The following is a 23,521-nucleotide window of genomic DNA, read 5'->3' as shown; positions in this document are numbered from 1 at the left end:
TACTGATTGCAGTGGGATTACCACACACGTTACAAATGAGCTGGTTATCGTTACACTTTTTTGGCATTAGTATGTAAGTTTATTTGCACATTTTTTTCTGTTGGTCAACATTGTTCTCTTGTTCTTCACACATTTTTCTTCAGTGTTTGCTAGGGCTGGCTAAAAAGATTGATAATCGGAATTATCGCCGATGGGAAGAAAAAATTAACTATTATCAATATGAACTGATTAAAATGTTGTCATCAATAATAACTCAAATAAACTATTGTGATGAAATATAGTTTAGATTTACCAAAAGAGACTTGTTATTGTCAATAATGTCAATTGTCAAAGAAGGAAAGCAACAGTTTTTTGTTATATCTCAAATGTCCACAAAGTAAACCATGCATAAATGTGTCACTGCTCACAAGTGGAGTGAAATATGTTGATTTCTTTCAGGATTTTGTTAGCGATTATCAATCTCAATGATCTATATCAATAGCCAGCCCTTGTTTTTGCTTGTGGTTAGAATGTGTCACTAATAGCATGACCAATGCCCAGATACCTGATGGACTGCATGCTAGACAGTAACAGTTTAGCTGACTGTGGTTATCTTTACGTGATTCGTTCCATCTCCTAGAAGATGCCATCATGTTTGAGTTGGAACAGTGTCCAGTAGTTAGTGCAGCTGTACATTAAGTATGGGCAGTTAGCTTGTATAGTCCATTAGCATTATGAACATGGTGAACACCTTCATGACCTTATCATAACAGAGGTGGTCGGGTAGCCTAGTGGTTAAAGCGTTGGCTCGTCACGCGGAAGACCTGGGTTCTTCTCCCGACATAGGTACAATATGTGAAGCCCATTTCTGATGTCAACCGCCAGGATATTGCTGGAATATTGATAAAAGCAGCGTAAAAGTACTAACACCATACTCACTCATTCACTCACTCCCTCTAAAGATAACATGTTCAACATTGCAAAGATTCAAAATGGCTGTTGCAGCAACATGTTTTACTGTGAAGACATGTTGTATTCAAAATTCAAAATCATTCCAAGAATGGTATCAAGACATGCTCTGTGAACATCAGGAATAATATTGAAATCCTGGTGTACACATTGAGTGGTATGGCTTTTAAAGAAGATGCTTGTTTTGCTCAACCCACAATAAAAAGGTGAGCTTCTGTACCTCTGGTACTCTGGTAAATGAATGTTATTATGCCTTTATGAGACGTTTAGGACAATAGAAATCTGGATTTAGAAATCTTTATGTTATAATCCAACTTTAATCATGTTAATATTTCTGTTCTGATTACATCATTATAACAACATGTTTATTAAGTGTTTCATTTAATATAATCTTGGTCATCATGGAAGTGTATTGTTTATGCTGTATTAATCAGCAATTATGATGAAGACATCTGATTTCATCCCTTTTAACTAAGTAAATGATCTTTCCAGACGGGAGGATGATGTTTCGGAGTCAGTGTTATCTGTCAAAGAGAAAGGCCGAGAAAGTCGGAGGGGAAAATTGAAAAAGTCGGACAAGTCACAGGCCTCTGACAAGAAGGTTGTTGAGTCTGTCAAGTCCGAGTTGGGGGAGTCACAGGAAAAGGAGAAGTCGGATGTCACCAAGTCAGATGAAGCCAAGGGAGATAATCAGGAGGCAAAGGGAGGTAATCAGGAAAACAAGCAGGAAGGTGGAGATCATGTGCTGTTCTACGAGAGTCCTCGGGTACCATGGAAACACATGACGGTTGCGGAGAGGAAGAGGCTTCAGTGGGCTCGGGAGAGAGGTAGGAAATTAGTAGTATTTACCGAGTCTGACTACCCGATCCATTGACTTTTCCTGGTAGGACAATCCTTGTGGCCAGTATTCTGACCTGGCATATCAATCGGGGCCAGTGAATAAGACACTCATGTAATGCAAACATCTTTCAGTGTTCAGTCATGCCGTAGACCAGGTTCAATTCCCTACATGTGTGTCATCAGATTGTATATGTTATGTCCCTTCATAAAGTGACGTGACAGCATATCACTGCCTTGAACAACAGGTGTGATACACTCCCACCAATAATGTCAGAAGATGGTTTGAAGGCAATGTTAACCTGGGAATGCTACGTTCATATATGTTAATTTCCATCCATTAATGGCTGTAAGTGTTTTGCTTTAACTTTTCAGTCAGGACCTTCTTGAGGTAGTTTAATCAAGCGGTAGTTTCATTTTAATCAGAAGTATTTGTTTTATTGAGCTGGAAATGTCAATATTACATTTTGTTACTGATTATGTACATCATATTACTTGATGTATGTAATTGCTACGTTTTTCTAATAACATCTTCACATGCTAGCCTTGATAGTACATAGAAGAGGACCCAAAGTTGCTGAGTTAGGTTGAAGTAGAAATGGTAGGAAGATGCTATGTGGGTAACTGAGGAGAGTTCCTGACTTGCAGCTGAGCTGGAGCAGAACTATGATCCCTGGGGCCGACCTGGAGCAGGTGCCCCCCTCCGGACCAGTGGAGGAGACGTGCTGGCTGACTTCAATACAAGAAAGGTAATATAGCAGATTGTTTTCTTTTGGCTGAAGCACCTGCAACAATGTCAAAAGTCAAGGTTGTCTTTACATTCATAAATCTTGTAGGACCAATTTGTTTGCAAACACTATAAGAGAGCCGATACCTCTGTGAAGCGACAAGTCAGTATCATGACGGTTTGTAGGCTGTCAGTCCGTCTGTCACGTTTCGTTTCCAGAGCAGAACTAAAAAAAATGAGAGATATCTTAACCAAACTTGTCATATAGATAGGTCTAGAGGTTAACTGGTGCCTTTTGATCATTTGGGATTTTTGAAAAATCTGTTTTTCAAGTTTCCATGGCAAGGACTTTGACTTAGACTGAATGTGGCAGTAATGCTCGTTTCCGGAGCAGATCTTGAAAACCGTACAATGTTTCTTGCCTTGCATACTACCGGACATGTCATATTGGCAAGGTATTTGAGTATTCATGCTTGTTTTTGAGTAATTACATCTTCTTAACAACTTGAACTAATGTATCAATAAACAGTAGAGGGGAGACGTCTGTTTTTATGAGTAAAAATCCTTTGTTACAGGACGACTTGAACAAGTCTGTGGAGAATCTGCCAGACAAGAAGCAGACAGCAGCAGCAGACACAAAGCAGACCAGAACTGCAGACACAAAGCAGACCGCGACTGCCGACTCAAGCAGAGTGACAGATAAGGTGGGGGGGCAGGACAGACGTGCGCTGCACTCTATTCTGGAGGGCAAGGTAGTCGTGGCAGTGAGTACCCCATAGCATGGTGTATCATGGTGTATGGTGGTCGCTTCCTGTGCTGACTCTCTGCTTCGTGTGCCGGGTCATAGGTTTTCACACACTTCCATCAGGCCAGCTTAGCTCACTTGAACCAGATTCCAGCATGGCTGTCATTTTTTATTATTTTTAGTCAGTTTTCATGTAACAAATTATTATTGAACATACAGTGAGTATGGTTTATTTGTGAAAACTTCTTTCAATGATTGTAATGATTAGGAAGTGTTGTATCACCTTCATGATCTTGATTTCTGCAACCCCTGCATGTCGTAAGAGGCGACTAACGGGATCGGGTGGTCAGGCTCGCTGACTTGGTTGATGCATGTCATCGTATCCCAGTTCCGTAGACCAGGTTCGATTATTTACCAACTGCTGTCATATAGCTGGACTATTGCTGAGTGTGGCGTTGAATAAGAAACAAACAAACAAACAAACCAACTAGCTAGATCATTTGTGTAAATTATATCTATATGGACTACGATCAGCTGTTCACACAGGAAAGGAGTGTGGCGTGAAGAATTGTTTGTAGACAGGAATTTCTTTAGTAGTGTCTGCAAACCTATGACCTGATAATATTGTGATTACAGTCGTTTCTGTCTGTGTGATATATCTGATTGGATAACACTATTAACAGCCATTTCTGTGCTTGTGTGATATGTTTCATTGGATAACAGCCATTTCTCTGCTTTTGTGACGTGTCTTATTTGATAAATACAAACGTGTTAGTGTGTCTGTGTGATATGTCTCATCAGTTTACTACATATTTGTAAGGAAAATTGACATTGTTGAGGTAAATGTGTTTATTTGTGAGATATATACTTGAAGATTGGATTCCAGGGTTTTGTCATTGATGAGGACAAGATTGTGACTGCCAAGCAGAGAGAAAAGAAGCAGTGGTTGGAGGAACTTGGTGAGTATATCCTGGAAGATGGGACTTGAAGCAACGGCACCACTTGAACGGGGAAACTCACCACTGAAGTGCAGTGGAAGCTTGCTACCTTGGTCCTCCGCTGCCAAGTCCTTGGTGGACATTATCTGATAATAGTGGACATTCCATTGTATGAATCAAGAAGAAACATGATGTGTGCTGATCATGTTGGTTACACATAGCAGTTCACATTAGTAAACTTATTCTCACAAGGAAGAGTAGCTGGGTGGTTTGGTTGTGCAGGAGGTGCAGGAATTTGCTTTGTAGAGTTGCATCTCTTAGTTACGGATGAGTGTTTCAATTCCAGAGGTGCCCTGATTATGCTACAAGGCGTGTCAGCACCATAGCCATGTTCGTTATCATGGTAATGCTTCTATTTGTACCCGATTCTATCATAAACATTTGGCTAAGTGAGATAATGTTGCCATAGTTACCATATATTTTGATGACTGGAACTATCAAGCCACATCTTTCCTGATACAATTACTCACTCGATGGTCAGAAGTCTGTCCATAATGACAGAGAGGTTGGAAGAGCCGCAATTTGCTTAGCAGAGTTGTGTCCCTTGGTAATGCCAGGATCCGATAATTATGGGTTGCCCTGATTATGATCCTCCCGTATTAGCAGCAATATTCAACAAGATTAAAGAAACTGTTTCACCACAAATTGATGTGGATGCACTATCTTGCTTGGCAGTAATGAAAGAACTGTGTGACCTAGGATACATTAGATCATGAGAGAGGAAATTTGAACGGCGCCTGATGTTTGTCCATTATAATGCAGGATAAAGTACAGTCAGGGCCTCTGATGTTTTATGAAGCATTTTGAAATCACTCACTCACTTTATAGTAATCAGGGGCTATTTCAGTAGCCTAGTTGTCAAAACATAGTTTTGTCTAAAGGTTAATTTCCCAACAAAGCTACAATGTGCAAGGCCCATTCCTAGTGTCCTTTGCCGTGATACTGTAGGACTATTGCAAGTTCCCGACTGATTGCCTCACTCACTTGTTCCAGAGAGACAGAGAGAAGAGCAGCGGGTGAAGAAACAGAAGAGCAAGGAGCGAGACAAGACGGGCCTGGATGACACGTGGGCTGATAGGTTCGGCTCGTACAAACCAGCCCCCCTGCCAGAACAGGACTCTGTCGTGCTCGTCATCGACAAGAGGTAGCAGCTGTTTCACCATGTGCCATTGAAGGGATAGGTCGAACTTAAGTAGTGTAGAGAAACTACCGTCACTATTGTTAGTATACTATCCCAAGGGCTGCCTCTTACACAGGCTAGTCTGATGCTGGTGTGAACTCCAGGAATCCTGATAGGAATTTAAACATTTTGCCCTTTCTGTATCATTGTGTGATTTACAATATTTTGTGTGATAGAATTGCATTTTCAGCCTTTTGAGACCTGTATGACTTTAGTTTCAAATAATCTAGATGTTGCAAATATTAAGTATTCAGGTGAGCTACTGAGCCTCATGGCTCCCTCTTTGAAACATCTGACAAGCTCTTGTTCTCAAGGGCAACTAAACTTCTGATGACGCATGTCAGCATATGGTAGGCTACACTATCTGGGAGGGATGATCTGTAGGGGTGGCAAGCATGTCAGCATATGGTAGGCTACATTATGTGGGAGGGATGATCTGTAGGGGTGGCAAGCATGTCAGCATATGGTAGGCTACATTATCTGGGAGGGATGATCTGTAGGGGTGGCAAGCATGTCAGCATATGGTAGGCTACATTATCTGGGAGGGATGATCTGTAGGGGTGGCAAGCATGTCAGCATATGGTAGGCTACATTATCTGGGAGGGATGATCTGTAGGGGTGGCAAGCATGTCAGCACATGGTAGGCTACATTATCTGGGAGGGATGATCTGTAGGGGTGGCAAGCATGTCAGCACATGGTAGGCTACATTATCTGGGAGGGATGATCTGTAGGGGTGGCAAGCATGTCAGCACATGGTAGGCTACATTATCTGGGAGGGATGATCTGTAGGGGTGGCAAGCATGTCAGCATATAGTAGGCTACATTATCTGGGAGGGATGATCTGTAGGGGTGGCACGCATGGTGAGGTCATGTGCCAGGACTCAGTTTAAGGAAGTTGATTTATCTTGCACCTGGTGCATGTTGACATTAAAAGATTGTCGCTCCAGACATAACCAGGTAGCACCCTGGTCCCATCAAATTGTTAAAGTTGAAACAAAGATGCATAAACTGGTCTAAATACGTAACATCTCAGATCTCTGATGACTGTGTCATGTGTCAGGATTTACACACAACACAGGGATTAGTGATATAGTGTGGTAAATAAAGCTTAGAAACATTGAGTGAGTTCAAGGGTTGATGTTTTGTGGACAGGTAAGGGTTAGTCAGACTTTAGTTAGATTTTTTTTTTTGCATGCTCTTGGTTGCATTTTTGAATAGGAGGTTGCACTGGTGCATGTTTTTGATAGCTAAACTGAGCCCTGCGTTCATACTTGTGTCTCAGACAACTGTGTGTGTACAAATCTTCACCTGCACAAGTACCTGTAAGTCAATTGATTGTTGGAATGAGGATCACCACCAGTACCATGGGGGGATGGGATGGCATGTATACATATACTACTCAAAAGAAGTTAAGAACCTCCTGATTCTTTCATATTACTAAAGTTATCTGTCATGGCATGTCAGCGTAACTAAAGTAATACAAAAATATTGGGCTAAGATTAGTACACAGTTGTCGGGACATATTAACTATAGTAATGTGAAAGAATTTGGGTGGTCCTTAACTTCAGTGGAGTAGTACATGTACCTCAAAACAGTTTTATTAGTTTCAGTAAGAGTTCCACTAGCCTATATCAAAGCCTTGGTTCTACCCTTGCTACATCAAGGCCACTTTTCTTAGCTCGACCCTGGCGCCACCTTGCGTAGATCACAAGTTATGCCCCTTGTAATAAAAACACGATATCCAATCAGATCACTGTTCTTATCTCGTATAGCTTCACAAAGATGGCGACTACCATAGGCGACGACCTAGTTGATCAGATTACGATATCATTAGTGATTTCATCCCTGACACAAAAACATAGGCAATGTTTTTTAGATGAAAAAGACACTCGTGTCAACAAAGGCAAGGCAGCAGTAGATCACTTTCATACGAATGTGTACCAGTCGTGGAGGTTGATTTTGTGAAACGTTCTCTGATTGGACTATTGTTATGTGCAAGACTTTAATAAAAAGGCTGGTGGACGCTCTTGCCTCGGGAAGATGGTAAGAGTTATGCTTGTACATTTCGAGGTGTATCAGCCAATATACCTACAGTTGCGTCGTGGGACCATATTGAACGATACACAGAAGAAACTACGTGTGTGGCAAACTTCTTCCCCATCAGGTGCTAATTTGCCTTTTCCATTTCTTGTGATTTTCAACATCAAATCTGACAACATTATTAAAAAAGCACTACAAAAAGGTTATCATAAACAAAGGCAGTTTCTAAAAGCTTGCCTCACCATTCAACCCCCTTGGTACAGCGAATATGTCAGTGGCTTGGCAACAAAATGTTCAGAGTTTGTGTCTTTGGTGGGAAAGTTTGCAATATCTCTTGACTTGGTTGTAGTTCTAGAATCTGGATTCATAAGAAATAACTTGCACAAATAACCTTAACGTGGCAACTTAGGATATGAGATATCACTCCTGGCTGTCTCGGCCCTCACATGTATGGTAATAACAGAAGAAACCATGGCAACAAGACCAGAAGTGGGGTGTAAGTAGTCGATGGTTCATTGGTTTGGATTAAATAAGTTAAAACATGGAGAAAGGAGACAGTGTGCCTAATTTGCCTTTAGGTCTGTCAGATGGGAATAATGTAGCATGGTTACCTTAGAAGTGTTCTGGTAACACATGATTATCTCCCTTTGTACAGGTCATCCCATCAAGAATCTTCCAGTGCTCCTGACTTTGCTGACTCACAACATGCTGCTGTAAGGAGCTCATTCAAAGTCGGCGTAAGTAGTGTTTTGATAGTCATGATTTGGACAAGAACAGTTGTCCTTAACTATTACCCCAGGGTTGAATTTGTAGTCTCTTTCATGTTTTTACCCAAGATAGGAAATACAGCCACTACGTCTCAAGGTCAAGATTCTGAAGCATCTGTTTGTCCTTGACATTTGGGCAGTGATATCACAGTGATAGCCTGTGTTGTTTCATTAAACAAAACAGTAATTTCTACACAACCTATGAAATGCAAGCGAAGGTGTTACAATCAACTGAGCATTAATGGTTCAAGTAGTACACATGATTATATCACCCACTTGGGATAGAGATCAAGTTGCCATGTTGTACTTCTATAGTGCTGACACAGCCTCTCGGTACGGTGGACCAATCAACACCAGGTATTTTAGTGCATCTGCTCACAATGTGTGATTGTGTAATGGCGGGTGATGCTTGGACTTTTTCGAGAAAATGCAAATTATTTTGTTTTTTAGCATGCTGCACCAAGTGATGAAAAAATCCTTAAAGATAAACAGCAGGAAAAGCGCAGGTGGCTGGAAGATTTAGGTACGTCACAGGTTTCTACTGAAAGCATTTCACATGTCTGTTGATAAGCTTGTTGAAAAAATAAGTAACTATCACAATCGGAGTGAACAGTTTGTGATAATGGTAATGGTCACATTCAGTTATACATGCAAGGAATTAGTCTGTATATATTTAGGGCTGTCAAGTGAATAAGTGAATGAACTGTGCGCAATCAGAGGAAAGCTGCAGGATACGAAAACAGTCAGGCAATGATTGGTTTCAAGATGACGACCAATCACGAACATTAATGAACGGAAGGGGCATGGTGTCAGGCTGTCTTGTCATTGCCATCACATGTTTCTTTATGAATTGAGAAACGGGACAAGAGATTTGTTAAATGGCTTGTATCCATGACGACTGCAGTGATGGTATGCTTCTTGTAGAAAAACGGGAGAATGAGAATTTCGTCATCACCTAAGTGGCTTGTTTCCATTAAGACTACAGTGATGTTTTGTTTGTTATAGAAAAGCAAATGGAGGAGAACAAAGCGAGGAAGATGCGTGACAAGGAGCGGGATGTCGAAGGTGACACGTGGGCGGACCGCTTCACCCAGAACGTCAACCAATCAGCACTGGACTACACGGAACGAGGCAGTGACCGGCAGGACCATGCAGTTCGAGTCACTGACCTGCCAGACAACGCCGGACGGGTCAGCAGTGCCCCACAGGTCTCTGCCAGGGATGATGGCGACATGTAAGTGGATGGAGGCCATGTACACAACTTAGGCTCAGTGTAGGCTGCTGATCCTGCTTATCCAGGCTGGCATCAACTACTAATGTCTTCATTTTCTGTTGTACTGTAAAGTAGTCCAAGGAAGTGACAGGATGTTGCTCCTTGTTGTCTTGGAAACACGTAGGAACTGACAGTTGGGAAAAAGAAACCAGTTAGGAAGGAACTTATTTTGAGTGAACGACATCATAAGTGTCAGCCCCTTGTAGGGTTTCGGGGGTTAGAATAGGTCCCCAGCAATCTGTTTGTTGTTAGAAGCAGCTCAATGGATGGGATAGTCAGGCTTGGTGATTTGGTCATTGGTTGTGATATTAATCACTGATTTGTCTGGTCCAGGTGTAAATATATATTACAGGCTGCCATCATATGACTGGAATATTGATGAGTTCAGTGTTGAATAACAAACAAACAAATAAAAAGTGTTTGCACTATAATTGAGATGTTTAGACTTCCTGTAAATATGTGTACCATATTCAGATTTGAGAAGTTGGCTGATGTAAGTTTACTTTCATCTATGAGAGACTGATGGTGAAAGTTTTTTGCTCTCTTTACAGTGACATTTCTTAAATGTCTGCTTGCCATGTTGGGCCATGGTGGAATCGAAAGAATAAAGCTTTGCACATATATCTCTGTTGCAGGACTCATTTGCGAGGTCAGAACGTCATGGTTGACCCCATCACACGCAAGGAGCTGGAACTCAAGAAACAGAAATACATGCATCACCAGGTAGATATGTTAGAGACTTGTCTGAAAGAGGGATGACCAAGCATCACTTTTTGGAAAATCAATCAAATTTTTGAAAAGGTATCTTTGGCTTAATATTCTGGGTTTTTGTTGTCTTTTTAGCCAGCTAGTGTAATGATATGAGGGTTCGTAGTTACATGTAAGACAAATTATCCAGTTCTAGTCAGGGGAGTGTTGAAGTAATTGAACTCTCAGGATTGTCAATCGTTGATGTCAAGTTTGGTTTATATTTGCTTCATGTTGGCTGGCCTTGCCTGATTTTGTTTGTGTTTTTCGTTTTTCGTAGGATGCACTACGTTCACAGATCGAGGAGAAGGAGCGCCTGAAGCGTGAGGAACGTCAGAGGAAGATGCGAGAGGAGATGGAGGAGGAGTGGAAGATGAAGAACGAGAGGGACAACATGCAGAGTCAGTTCAACACGGAGCAGCAGAAGATACGCCAGAAGGAGGTATGAGTACAGGACAAAGGAGGACAGTCCTCTTGATAAACTTTGTATCAGTAGGGCAGAAGGAGGTACAAAGGGCAATATAGGACAAGGGAGGACTGGGGGAGTATGGGACAAGGGAGGACAGGGGGAGAATGGGACAAGGGAGGACAGGGGGAGTATGAGACAAGGGAGGACAGGGGGGGTATGGGACAAGGGAGGACAGGGGGGGTATGGGACTAGGGAGGACAGGGGGAGTATGGGACAAGGGAGGACAGGGGGAGTATGAGACAAGGGAGTATGGGACAAGGGAGGACGGGGGGGAGCATGAGAAAAGGAAGGCCGGAGGGAATATGGGGCAAGGGAGGACAGGGGGAGTATGAGACAAGGGAGGACAGGAGGAGTATGAGACAGGGGAGTATGGGACAAGGGAGGACGGGGGGGAGCATGAGAAAAGGAAGGCCGGAGGGAATATAGGGCAAGGGAGGACAGGGGGAGTATGAGACAAGGGAGGACAGGGGGAGTATGGGACAAGGGGGGACAGGGGGAGTATGGGACAAGGGAGGACAGGTGGAGCATGAGACAGGGGAGGACAGGGGGAGTATGGGACAAGGGGGGACAGGGGGAGTATGGGACAAGGGAGGACGGGGGGAGTATGAGACAAGGGAGGACAGGTGGAGCATGAGACAAGGGAGGACAGGGGGAGTATGGGACAAGGGGGGACAGGGGGAGTATGGGACAAGGGAGGACGGGGGGAGTATGAGACAAGGGAGGACAGGTGGAGCATGAGACAAGGGAGGACAGGGGGAGTATGGGAGAAGGGAGGGCAGGGGGAGTATGGGACAAGGAAGGATGGCTCTTAGTATCAGTAGGGAGGAGGGGGAGTATAGGAATAGTGAGCATGGTTGTCGTGATAAATTTTTGTATCAAAAGGGCAGAATGAGGTGTGAAGTAAAATTTAAGTGTTATTTCTCTGCATTTTACAGCACATATTTGAAAATCAGTGCTGACAACTTCTTTTGTTCAGTTGCTGTCTTTGTTATTTAGACTGTTAACTACAAATTCAGGTGAGCTACAGTTTCATGGCACTAATTTTTGGAATTATACTTTTCAAATCTTTTTTGTCAAATCTGATGCAGACTGATCTGTAAAGTACGAAGTTGTCATCCGTGCAAGTAGTAAGAAATGGTCTGTCAGGACCTCATGGTGTTGTGTGTGTTTCAGGAGGCCCGACAGCGGCGCATCAATGAGCTAAAGATGGCGATGGACGAGGCTCAGGAGAAGGCTCAGCAGGAGAAGCTCATTAAGAAGATGGAGCACTTGCGTCAAGGGGGGCATGATGTCAGCCATCTCCAGGCTCATCTTGATGGTGAGGGGGCACCTGCAGGGTTGGATGTTAGGGGGGGGGCACAATGTCAGCCATCTACAGGCTCATCTTGATGGTGAGGGGACACCTGCAGGATGGGATTTTGGGGGGGCACGACATCAGCCATCTCCAGGCTCATCTTGATGGTGAGGGTGCACCTGCGGGGTGGGATGTTAGGGGGGACACGACATCAGCCATCTCCAGGCTCATCTTGATGGTGAGGGGACACCTGCAGGGCGGGATGTTAGGGGGCACAACATCAGCCATCTCCAGGCTCATCTTGATGGTGAGGGGACACCTGCAGGGCGGGATGTTAGGGGGCACGACATCAGCCATCTCCAGGCTCATCTTGATGGTGAGGGTGCACCTGCGGGGTGGGATGTTAGAGGGGACACGACATCAGCCATCTCCAGGCTCATCTTGATGGTGAGGGGACACCTGCAGGGTGGGATGTTAGGGGGGCACAACATCAGCTATCTCCAGGCTCATCTTGATGGTGAGGGGACACCTGCGGGGTGGGATGTTAGGGGGACACAACATCAGCCATCTCCAGGCTCATCTTGATGGTGAGGGGACACCTGCGGGGTGGGATGTTGGGGGGGGGGCACGACATCAGCCATCTCCAGGCTCATCTTGATGGTGAGGGGCCACCTGCAGGGTGGGATGTTAGGGGGGCACAACATCAGCTATCTCCAGGCTCATCTTGATGGTGAGGGGACACCTGCAGGGTGGGATGTTAGGGGGGCACTGAAATTCCCTGAAATTAAGGAGCTGAACTTTGGCACTATTTCTGAATTTAAATAAGGCAAACAAATTTTGTTATCCTTTCCAATTAAATGATGGACCTGACAACACTCAAAAGCAGTGTCTGCTTTAGTTTTTGTACAATTTTTCATTGATGCACATTTTGTTCCTTATATTTTCATTATCATTTTCCTTGTTTCTGCTGATTTACGAACTCTGTTTACATTCACTACATCAGTTGTGTTTACACCTGCCACTGTGTTGTTGTAGAGCCGGACGCCAGACAGTCTGTGTTGTCTGACCTCAGTGACCCTGTGGTCAGCGCACGCTCACTTCCAGGTATCTGCACCCAGGTCTTGCACGACATGCACGTTGTTGACGTTCAGTCAGTCATGCACACTTGCATATTAGAGACCCCAGTTAATCAGGCATGTGTTTTGTACCAGGACCGGAGGGAGACATGCACTTTGTTGACGTTCAGTCAGTCATGCACACTTGCATATTAGAGACCCCAGTTAATCAAGCATGTTTTGTCCAGTACCGGAGGGAGACATGCACGTTGTTGACGTTCAGTCAGTCATGCACACTTGCATATTAGAGACCCCAGTTAATCAGGCATGTGTTTTGTCCAGTACCGGAGGGAGACATGCACGTTGTTGACGTTCAGTCAGTCATGCACACTTGCATATTAGAGACCCCAGTTAATCAGGCATGTGTTTTGTCCAGTACCGAAGGGAGACATGCACGTTGTTGACGTTCAGTCAGTCATGCACACTTGCATATTAGAGACCCCAGTTAATCAGGCATGTGTTTTGTCCAGTACCGAAGGGAGACATGCACGTTGTTGACGTTCAGTCAGTCATGCACACTTGCATATTAGAGACCCCAGTTAATCAGGCATGTTTTGTCCAGTACCGGAGGGAGACATGCACGTTGTTGACGTTCAGTCAGTCATGCACACTTGCATATTAGAGACCCCAGTTAATCAGGCATGTGTTTTGTCCAGTACCGGAGGGAGACATGCACTTTGTTGACGTTCAGTCAGTCATGCACACTTGCATATTAGAGACCCCAGTTAATCAGGCATGTGTTTTGTCCAGTACCGGAGGGAGACATGCACCTTGTTGACGTTCAGTCAGTCATGCACACTTGCATATTAGAGACCCCAGTTAATCATGCATGTGTTTTGTCCAGTACCGGAGGGAGACATGCACTTTGTTGACATTCAGTCAGTCGTGCACACTTGCATATTAGAGACCCCAGTTAATCATGCATGTGTTTTGTCCAGGACTGGAGGCAGACAGGCACGTTGTTGGCATTCAGACAGTCAACTTTTTGTAATCTGGTGAATTTTGCACTTACGTGTATCTGTCCGAAGTAAAGTGAATTGTTAGAAGAGGTTTGGACTCACTAAAGCATGCAACTGACAGGATGCATATAATGGCTGTCAGAAATATCACAGCTAATGCCCTAATACTGTACTCAGTACTCAGCCAATATCCTCTCTTGGCCTGATGGCCTCGATCAGATATTTTGGTGTGGACAGATATCTAGCAACATGTGACAATCACATTGGGTCTAGATTAATCTCAACAACTTACTTTTAAAGATAGATCTCTTAAGTTTAAGATAAGATACATTTTCGAAACTATCTTAAATATTACATTTACGGCAATCTTACAATATCTTTGGGCTATGATAGTTTCGAAAATAGGCTAACCTAGTAGATAGCCTACGATTTCCTTACGATAACTTTACGATTATTATAGGGCCACGATTGTTTCGAAAATCTAGGCATTGGCGTGTAAATTATTGAGTCTCAATCATGAATGAAAATGATCCACACAGTCTAAGTAGGAAAGGACCTCCACCACATGCCAATATTTGTCATTTCTTATGACCAGTATAATGTGTGTTGGATCATGCTGCCCAGACTTCCACAGAGGAGAAGAGCCTGTGGACAGCCATGTGTTTCACAGTCTGGTTAGCAGTTAGTCGTGCACATCAATCACTATTTCTGAGTTTGTGGAGAGAAATGGTTGACTTTTCTATGCACCTGTTTGCTGTTGTGAGTGTTCCTGCACGGGCAAGAAGCTTGTCCCCATCTTCTAAACCAACTTCCACAATGTTTCACATGTTATTGAGTGCATGCAATGCATGTTTTATACTGAGTTGAAATGGCACATGGAAGCCACACGTAGTACTGCGAGACATGGCAGTAGATGCATGCAATAGGGTTTTGATTCTGTGCAACACTTCAAAGTTCAACATTGCCCTCTATCAGTAAATGATGAGCATAAATCGGATGAGATTGTGCAAATTGAATGCAGTATGAAACTTCAAGAGCTTTCAATGTTAACTTGTAATGTAGGATAGCTGTGCAAAAGTCTCTGTGAACTGTTTGAAAACATGAATCTCAAAACATGAAAAGTTGTCTCAAACCTTTCTTTTGCTCCCTACATGATAAAGGGAGTGCACTCCAACACATTTAACACACTGAGTTATCTTCTCTTGCAGCCATGACCCCTCATGTCCACCAGGGGGAGCCAGTGCATGTGCCCAGTCTAAACCTCACTTCAAGACAAAGCCATGACTCAAGCAACATAAAGTATGGCCTTCCTGAAATCTCATCTCGCACCGTGGACTTGCCCCACCCTGTTGTGGGGAGTCACGACCCATACATGGAGAACAGAGTCCTCACTCCAAGTAGGTACCGGCAACCCAGTCAACCCCCGCGCCCTGATCCCAGCTCCCCTAGGCGAGAGTTCGGGACACAGACTATTGGTAAGCTGGTGATGTAGGGAGACCCGTGTAGAGGCTGGTGCTTGCAGTGCCTGTAGTTGCTGATCAGGTTGTATATCTCCATGCAGTGTGACAGGCAGACAGCATACATACGGTATCTGGTAGAGGGGACCTGGATTACCATGTGACAGGCAGACGGCATACATACTGTATCTGGTAGAGGGGACCGGGATTACAGTGTGACAGGAAGATGGCATACCTACAGTATCTGGTAGAGGGAATCGGGATTACAGTGTGACAGGCAGACGGCATACCTACAGTATCTGGTAGAGGGGACTGGGATTACAGTGTGACAGGAAGACGGCTTACATACGGTATCTGGTAGAGGGAATCGGGATTACAGTGTGACAGGCAGACGGCATACATACTGTATCTGGTAGAGGGGACCTGAATTACCGTGCGACAGGCAGACAGCATACATATGGTATCTGGTAGAGGGGACCTGGATTACTGTGTGACAGGCAGACAGCATACATACTGTATCTGGAAGAGGGGACCTGGATTACAGTGTGACAGGCAGACAGCATACATACTGTATCTGGTAGAAGGGACCTGGATTACAGTGTGACAGGCAGACAGCATACATACTGTATCTGGTAGAGGGGACCGGAAATACAGTGTGACAGGCAGACGGCATACCTACGGTATCTGGTAGAGGGCACCTGGATTACAGTGTGACAAGCAGACGGCATACCTACGGTATCTGGTAGAGGGGACCTGGATTACAGTGTGATAGGCAGATGGCATACATACAGTATCTGGTAGAGGGCACCTGGATTACCATGTGACAGGCAGATGGCATACCTACGGTATCTGGTAGAGGGAATTGGGATTACAGTGTGACAGGCAGATGGCATACATACTGTATCTGGTAGAGGGCACCTGGATTACCATGTGACAGGTAGATGGCATACCTACGGTATCTGGTAGAGGGCACATGGATTACAGTGTGACAAGCAGACGGCATACATACTGTATCTGGTAGAGGGCACCTGGATTACAGTGTGACAAGCAGACGGCATACCTACGGTATCTGGTAGAGGGGACCTGGATTACAGTGTGACAGGCAGATGGCATACATACAGTATCTGGTAGAGGGCACCTGGATTACCATGTGACAGGCAGATGGCATACCTACGGTATCTGGTAGAGGGAATTGGGATTACAGTGTGACAGGCAGATGGCATACATACTGTATCTGGTAGAGGGAATTGGGATTACCATGTGACAGGTAGATGGCATACCTACGGTATCTGGTAGAGGGCACATGGATTACAGTGTGACAAGCAGACGGCATACATACTGTATCTGGTAGAGGGCACCTGGATTACAGTGTGACAAGCAGACGGCATACATACTGTATCTGGTAGAGGAAATCGGGATTACAGTGTGACAGGCAGACGGCATACCTACGGTATCTGGTAGAGGGGACCTGGTTTACAGTGTGACAGGCAGACGGCATAAATACTGTATCTGGTAGAGGGGACCTGGATTACAGTGTGACAGGCAGACCGCATACATACCGTATCTGGTAGAGGGAATTGACATTACATGTATAGGTTGGGCTTACATTGAAAACTGATGCGACAGTATGGTGATACAATGAGAACTGAATCCTGAATTAATTATGGCAAAGATGTAGGCTACCGAGTTGGATTACGTGTCCATGACAGAAGGAATGATAGTGTTGATGAGTGTCGACAAATAGGTGAAGAAGGATGTTCCAAAAGCAGATACCCTATGTAGGCATGAAACAGTTATAATCTTGAGTGGCAAGCTTTTTGGTCATTTTGTTTCGCAATTATGAAGTCAAAAATGGTTGAGATCAGACCAATTTGGTTGTTTGTGTTACATGTTTTGGTCTATATGCCAAGAAACTAGAGGCAAAAGACTGTTGTCAGGGTTGGTTTTGAACACTCCCATGTCAGGCAATTAAAACAGCTTTAAGAAAGATATACTGTGTTCATATTTTATGGTAAGTGCATCTATAAAATGAATAATAAATTTCTCTGGGTTAAAGAAAATATTGAGAGAAAATAATCACTGAAGTAGACAGGAATTGATTTCCTGATTTTGCCACATGAGCATATATCTGTTTTTATCTGCCATTGCAAACTGAGACCATATACCACAGTTGCTATGTCGGATTCCTCCAGTCTGGGCATGCATCCTCAGTTTCTGGTCTGGACGGTTGATCTCCCATGGATAAGGTTCTTTGTACAGTGCTTTATGCTTCCTTTGTTTGAAACTTGTTGTTGGAAGACGTATTGTCCAGGAGCAGAGAAACCATGATAAAGTGTTGCGAGACTGGGAATCGACAATTACCCTCCTAACCATAGCAGCCTAGTGCATTAACAACCTCCACCATTACATCCAGCACTGTTTCAAGTTACTAATGTATTTAGGCCATCTTCTACAGTTTACCACAACATACCCACACCGTTCTTGTATAGTCTGTGAGGAGGCACGAGGGGCCCAGTTGTCTAAGGCGCAATAAGAATTAATTCTATGGTCGTGGGTCCGAATCACTCTGATCAAGATTTTTTTCCAGTTGGCTCAATAACTGTGATCATGGGTTTCACCTAAGTGGTAAACGTCTAAGACCCTCATCACTTCAAGCTTTCCTCCTATAATGCTGATACAACTGAAATGCTGTTAAACCAGACTCTCTCACTCTCCTGCTGTGTAGGTGAATACCCTCATGTTCCCTAGTGCAATAACTGCTGCCAGTTGTACCTATAGATCTGTCTTACTGTACGTATAGAACATGTGGTAGGTTTATTTGAAGAGAGATCCTAGTTTTGTCACCTAGGCCAGGTATGTATGGTGTAGTGACATGTATCTCTAGACGTAGCTAGACGTAGCTATACTGCTATACCCATAGTATATTCATGTACAAGTACAATGAGTGACATATACCATACTCACGTTCTAGTCTCTCCATATTGTATATACTCTTGAGTGAAGTGATGCATAGGCCACACTTTTGTGTTTCATGGTTTACATGAGCTTGGATTGGTTTAAAGCATAAATTTGTGTTGCTTATTTTCTTTTTAAATTTGGCAGAGGGTCTTTGTGACAGTTGGTTTAGTGGGGAAAATATATGCGAAACTGCGAAGTGCACACAATTTGATAGTTTTCCAGTGATGTGCACATGTCGTGTACCATTTATATTTGAAGTGTTTGAAGTTACGCATGAAAGTCAGATGCTCTTGTCCTAAGATTGAGATTGATGTTCTACAGGAGAAGAGCTAAGGATCCCATGCCCCCATCCCCCCCCCCCCCCCCCCCCCCCCCCCACACACACACACTTAATTGCATACAAGGAGATGTACCGGCCAATATTGCCTTCAATCATTGTCAGTGGTTACTGCAAACTGTAAACATGTTTGAAATTTAGTGTAGGTGGGAGGTTTGAAAGTTCATGCGTATGGTGGTCCTGATACTGTGTATGTAATCCTAGGACCCCAGGACCACTGTCAATGTCTAAAACAACTCGAGTCAGGGAAAGATTTATTCTCTTTATGATTTGCTTCCAGTGGCCAGAATACATGCAGTGCATTTGGTCAGTTATTCAGCATGTTAACAGTTACATTTGTAGGTTTGGGGGATTTGAATGTTTTTATTTTTCTGAGCCATGTAAATAAATTTGCACTGTTTTTATTTATTTAATATTGTTTTGGCTCTAGTCCGATGAAGCTGTAAACCAAAAAATATGAAAAAGTGTTGCCATTGTTGTCTAACCTCCACTTCATTAACCATTGTTATCACAAGGAAATGCCGTGAAACCATCTAATACCATTGCTGCGTGGGATCTGTGAGGACCCGTAGTATTATAACTTTCGCTTTGTAAACTTTGACTTCAATATGCACTGCAGTACGACTAATATTGTTTGTATGAATTTTTGTAAATTACATATGATCCTGTGCTAAATCAAAGAACTACTTAATTTTCATTTGCATTGATTTTAACTTGTTTAAGACCATGTAATCTCGGGTCATATTGTATGTCTAAAATAACAAAAAATGTTTTGATCTGACAATCCTGCTTGTGTTTATGACAAATTCTGAATTTGTTTTCAATTCACCAGTGCTATAGTAAACATTATTAAGATGGATTTTGTTCATAAGATGTAGCGAACATGTATTAAAGTAATCTTATACACTCGTCATTATTTCAGGGGAGGATAGGAACGAGAAGATTGGTGAGAGGAGGCGTGAAATCAGTGAAGTAGGCATTGAGTTTAAGGAGGAGATGATGATAGAGCGACGAGCAGAAAGGACAAAGAAAGTGCGAGTGGTCAGTGCTGAAAAGGAAGTGAAAGCAGAACTGAAACGTGGGAGGCAGAAGGAAAGAGTTGCAAACGGCCGTCAAGGAGGGAAATCCAAATGGAACTACCAAAACCCTAAGCTTCGTAGGAATGTCAAGCAGTCTGAGCGAGATCCTTTCTACGAAAGAAAGCGACAGAGGAGTGAGGAGAGGAGGGCGAAGAGGGGAAAGGAGTTACTTGCCCTTGTTGAACTCAACAAACCCATTATTCCAGACCACGTCGGCAGTAACAGATCGCGTGGTCCTTCGCCACATAAAGACGGATATTCTCCTAGGAATGTTTATGAAGCAAATTATAGGTCTGTTTCGCCCGATAGACAAAATGTGAGACGACGGGATAATAATAGTCTTTCCCCCAACAGGAGTCGGGAGAGGATGAGAGGGGGACAGTCTCCTGTGGGGAGACGCTCACCCTCACCCCCCATCCCCACCCTCAGGACTAATGAAGTGTCAGGACTCTCCCCGCCTGTCCCTGCCCTCAGACACAAGCGCGATGTTGGGAGGGGTGCCCAGGTTCTCCGTCTGGACAACGGTTATGATAACAGTTATGACAATGACCAGCATAGTTACTCCAACTACAACCCTCCGGCCAGTGACAGGAAGTCCAAACAGGGCCACTATCATGACCGAAACCCTATCGAGGCACCAGTGGATGGGGGAGATTTCGTACCCTTCACTCGGACAACTGAGATCCTTGACCCGGCCAAAGCTGTTGAGCCCATACACTTGTCGCGGGAGAACACAAAGGTAAAGAAGGGCCGGAAGGCGTACGTGGAAAACCACAATCCAGGTAGCTATGGCAACCGGCTGGAGAATCTCCACGACAGGACCGACAAGAATGTAAGTATAGAGACTGGTACAGGTTTGTGATTAGGATACAATTGTTTATCATGTTTATGGTTACTGTTATTTTTTAGTAGAATACCTTCACCAAAGTGAAAGGATTTTTGTTTTTATGTTTTGGCAGAAAGGAACTAACTATTGAAGAAAGGGATCAGTGGTCAGGATTGCTGACTTAGTCAATGCATGTCATCCTGTCCCAGTTGCATAGATCAATGCTGATGATGTCGGTTACTGGAATGTCTGCTCCAGGCTCAATTATTTAATGGCTACCCTCACATTAAACAACACATTAAACATTGTTAGAAAAGCAAGAAGACTATATTTACAGCTTAATCATTGAGTGGTTCATATTCAAGTGATGATCAGGGTCCCGTTCCTCAAAGCGACCTTAGCGCTAAGGTGATCGTAAGTCCCATATTTTAACATAGGCTTACGATCACCGTAGAGCTAAGATCGCTTTGAGGAACAGGGCCCTGAGCTCTAACGTCTAATCTTTGCTGTTCAATAACATGTGATTCCTTCCTCCCAGGATCCCATCCTGAACCCCGACCTGGTCAAAGGTCACCCAACAGCCAGGCAGGACATGATCCTGCAACAACTGTCCACTCTCAAGAAGGTCAGTCTCACTCTTTAATCGGGGAGAAGTTGGTCCCCAGAACCTCAAGGTTGTCCCACTAAAACAGGGGGGTTGTGTCATCAGACTCTGTAACTTGGTCGATTGTGCCTCACTGTGCTGTGATCATGTGGGGCATTACTCATGCTATCATCCTCTGGTTTGTCTGACCCAGATTCAGTTATTTACAGGACATATAACTAGCATTTGAATTGTTTCATCTGTGCTTCGCTGTTCAGAGTTGCCTCCCTTTTGCACGCCAGAAACCTATGATGGTGGGTTTGAATCCCACTTCACCCTAATTATGTTTCTAGGTTTGGCAGCACAAGCTCGTAGGTTTCATTATAATAAACGTCTGAGTACCACATTAAGCTGACACACATTGATATGACCGGAATTCTGTTTCCAAGCAGCACTAAACCTTCCATCCTCGCTTAATTACTGGAGGAACATTGTGTTCTTTTTCAGGAATTTATCTAGTGAATGAGTTATGTTTTATGCCACAATAGGCGCCCACTTCATCCCAGAGTAGACATTGTTGTATATTTGACATTTTGAATGTCAGATTATATGTGGATATTTCCCCCAAAATACATTAAAGTTTGGGATGTTTGAAAATAAGGAAGGGATGAGCATAATTTCTGTACCAGTGTCTGTATGCACAGAAATTGGTGTTTCAGAGCCTGATGCAGAAACGCCGGGAGGTGGAGACGTGCATGTCCCCGAGTGACCTGGAGCGGTGAGGAGGAGGCGGGATGGAGGCATCTAGTCAGACCATCGTGGATGGTACAAGTATCAAACTGGGAGGAACTCCTCAACATGTTTATGATATTAATATAAATATATAATTTATTTGTATATAGTACTATTGTCATTATATTGTACAGATTAGCGTGAGATGAAGTCAATGTTTACATATATGTGGAATCCTTATATATTTTTATATACACTCCCAATACTAAGTAGCAAAGGTTGTTCTTACAAATGCACTTTGAAATATTGATGTTGGTCATTGTGTAAACTACCCTCCTAAAGTGCTCTTCTGTGTTTAAAGTGCTTAATTTCATGAAAATGGCAAGTTTAATTTGATTATAATCATTTTTAATGTGGCAGTGTGACATTGGTTAGGCATTTCCATTGTTGTCACATAACACATGATGTGAGATTGCACCGATTGCATTGTGGTGTGGGATACCTTGACATTTGGTTATCACTGAACTGACCCAGGACATGTTTAACATGGTACTTAGCAAGTTTAGGTGTTTTGGTATGGACAGATTTGAAAGTGAAATCAATAAATGAGTGAAAACAGATACTGTCACCTTTATTATACACATAAAAATTTCAGAATGTTCAGATTCTCTGCCCTGTGTTATGAAAATTTAGTTTAAAGAAATATAAATAAGGGGTAGCAGAATACTTTGTTAAACAGCCCATGAATAGTTTCATGTTTTAATCGTTGTGGGCCGCCAGGCTTACCTTCAGACAGATGGCTACCCAGCAGAAGATCGTTTTTGTGGACAAGTGAAAATATAAAGTTTTTTTCTAATCCTGATCATGAAGGTATCCATTCAGAAATCATTTGCAAAACCTCGCTAGTCCCCATCAATACACTGGCGTGGTGACACTCTTGCCTTGTTTCATCCCTGGGCCCTGAGTTGCAGGTGCTTGGAATGGTCAGTTACTTACTGTGTATCCCAAAACCTACATTGCCTCGCTAGTCCCCATCAATACACTGGCGTGGTGACACTCTTGCCTTGTTTCATGCATGGAATGGTCAGTTACTTACTGTGTATCCCTGTACCTATATTGCCTGTATTTACCAAGCACAGCTGTGATATATTAATTGGTATGTCTATTTACGTTAGATCTGTCTCAATCATGGAATGTGTTTGATATCAAATAAAATGTCAGTATCAAGTTGTTTGTTCATGGTTTCTGAATGCCTGTGTCTAAGACTTTTCCTGGTGAAAATGAGCTATTTAACAATGCAGTGTTGACATGAAACAAAGCATCGTCCTTTTACCAATGACCTGGGACGTTGCTCATGATATCATTCTACCCGTGAAGATCCGGGTTACAATAGGTCTTCAGCAAACCAATGCTTGTCGTAAGAAGCGACTAACGGGATCGGGTGGTCAG

General features: G+C 43.5%; 1 protein-coding gene across 6 annotated transcripts in view; it reads left to right on the top strand.

Annotated features, from left to right (window-relative positions):
- The window catches only part of LOC124136063 (trichohyalin-like), a 41,562-nt gene extending 18,263 nt beyond the window's left edge, over positions 1-23,299 (top strand). For 3 of the 6 annotated variants that reach the window (XM_046501838.2, XM_046501835.2, XM_048383072.1), the window contains 16 exons: positions 1,441-1,775; positions 2,434-2,534; positions 3,088-3,276; positions 4,144-4,216; positions 5,249-5,399; positions 8,132-8,213; positions 8,694-8,766; positions 9,249-9,477; positions 10,152-10,239; positions 10,544-10,705; positions 11,906-12,050; positions 13,062-13,130; positions 15,309-15,575; positions 19,775-20,763; positions 21,296-21,382; positions 22,060-23,299. In XM_046501838.2, the coding sequence (XP_046357794.2) occupies positions 1,441-1,775; positions 2,434-2,534; positions 3,088-3,276; positions 4,144-4,216; positions 5,249-5,399; positions 8,132-8,213; positions 8,694-8,766; positions 9,249-9,477; positions 10,152-10,239; positions 10,544-10,705; positions 11,906-12,050; positions 13,062-13,130; positions 15,309-15,575; positions 19,775-20,763; positions 21,296-21,382; positions 22,060-22,122 (3,103 nt within the window). In that variant the 3' untranslated portion in view covers positions 22,123-23,299. The remainder of the gene's footprint in view (positions 1-1,440; positions 1,776-2,433; positions 2,535-3,087; positions 3,277-4,143; positions 4,217-5,248; positions 5,400-8,131; positions 8,214-8,693; positions 8,767-9,248; positions 9,478-10,151; positions 10,240-10,543; positions 10,706-11,905; positions 12,051-13,061; positions 13,131-15,308; positions 15,576-19,774; positions 20,764-21,295; positions 21,383-22,059) is intronic. The other 3 variants (XM_046501836.2, XM_046501839.2, XM_046501837.2) reach the window with 3 other exon arrangements.
- Positions 23,300-23,521: the final 222 nt, after the last annotated feature.

Source organism: Haliotis rufescens, unplaced genomic scaffold (assembly GCF_023055435.1).
Source record: "Haliotis rufescens isolate VD_foot unplaced genomic scaffold, xgHalRufe1.0.p SCAF_44, whole genome shotgun sequence".
NCBI lineage: Eukaryota > Metazoa > Mollusca > Gastropoda > Lepetellida > Haliotidae > Haliotis > Haliotis rufescens.
The sequence above is the reverse complement of the archived record's forward strand: the minus strand, read 5'-3'. Positions and strand labels throughout refer to the sequence as shown.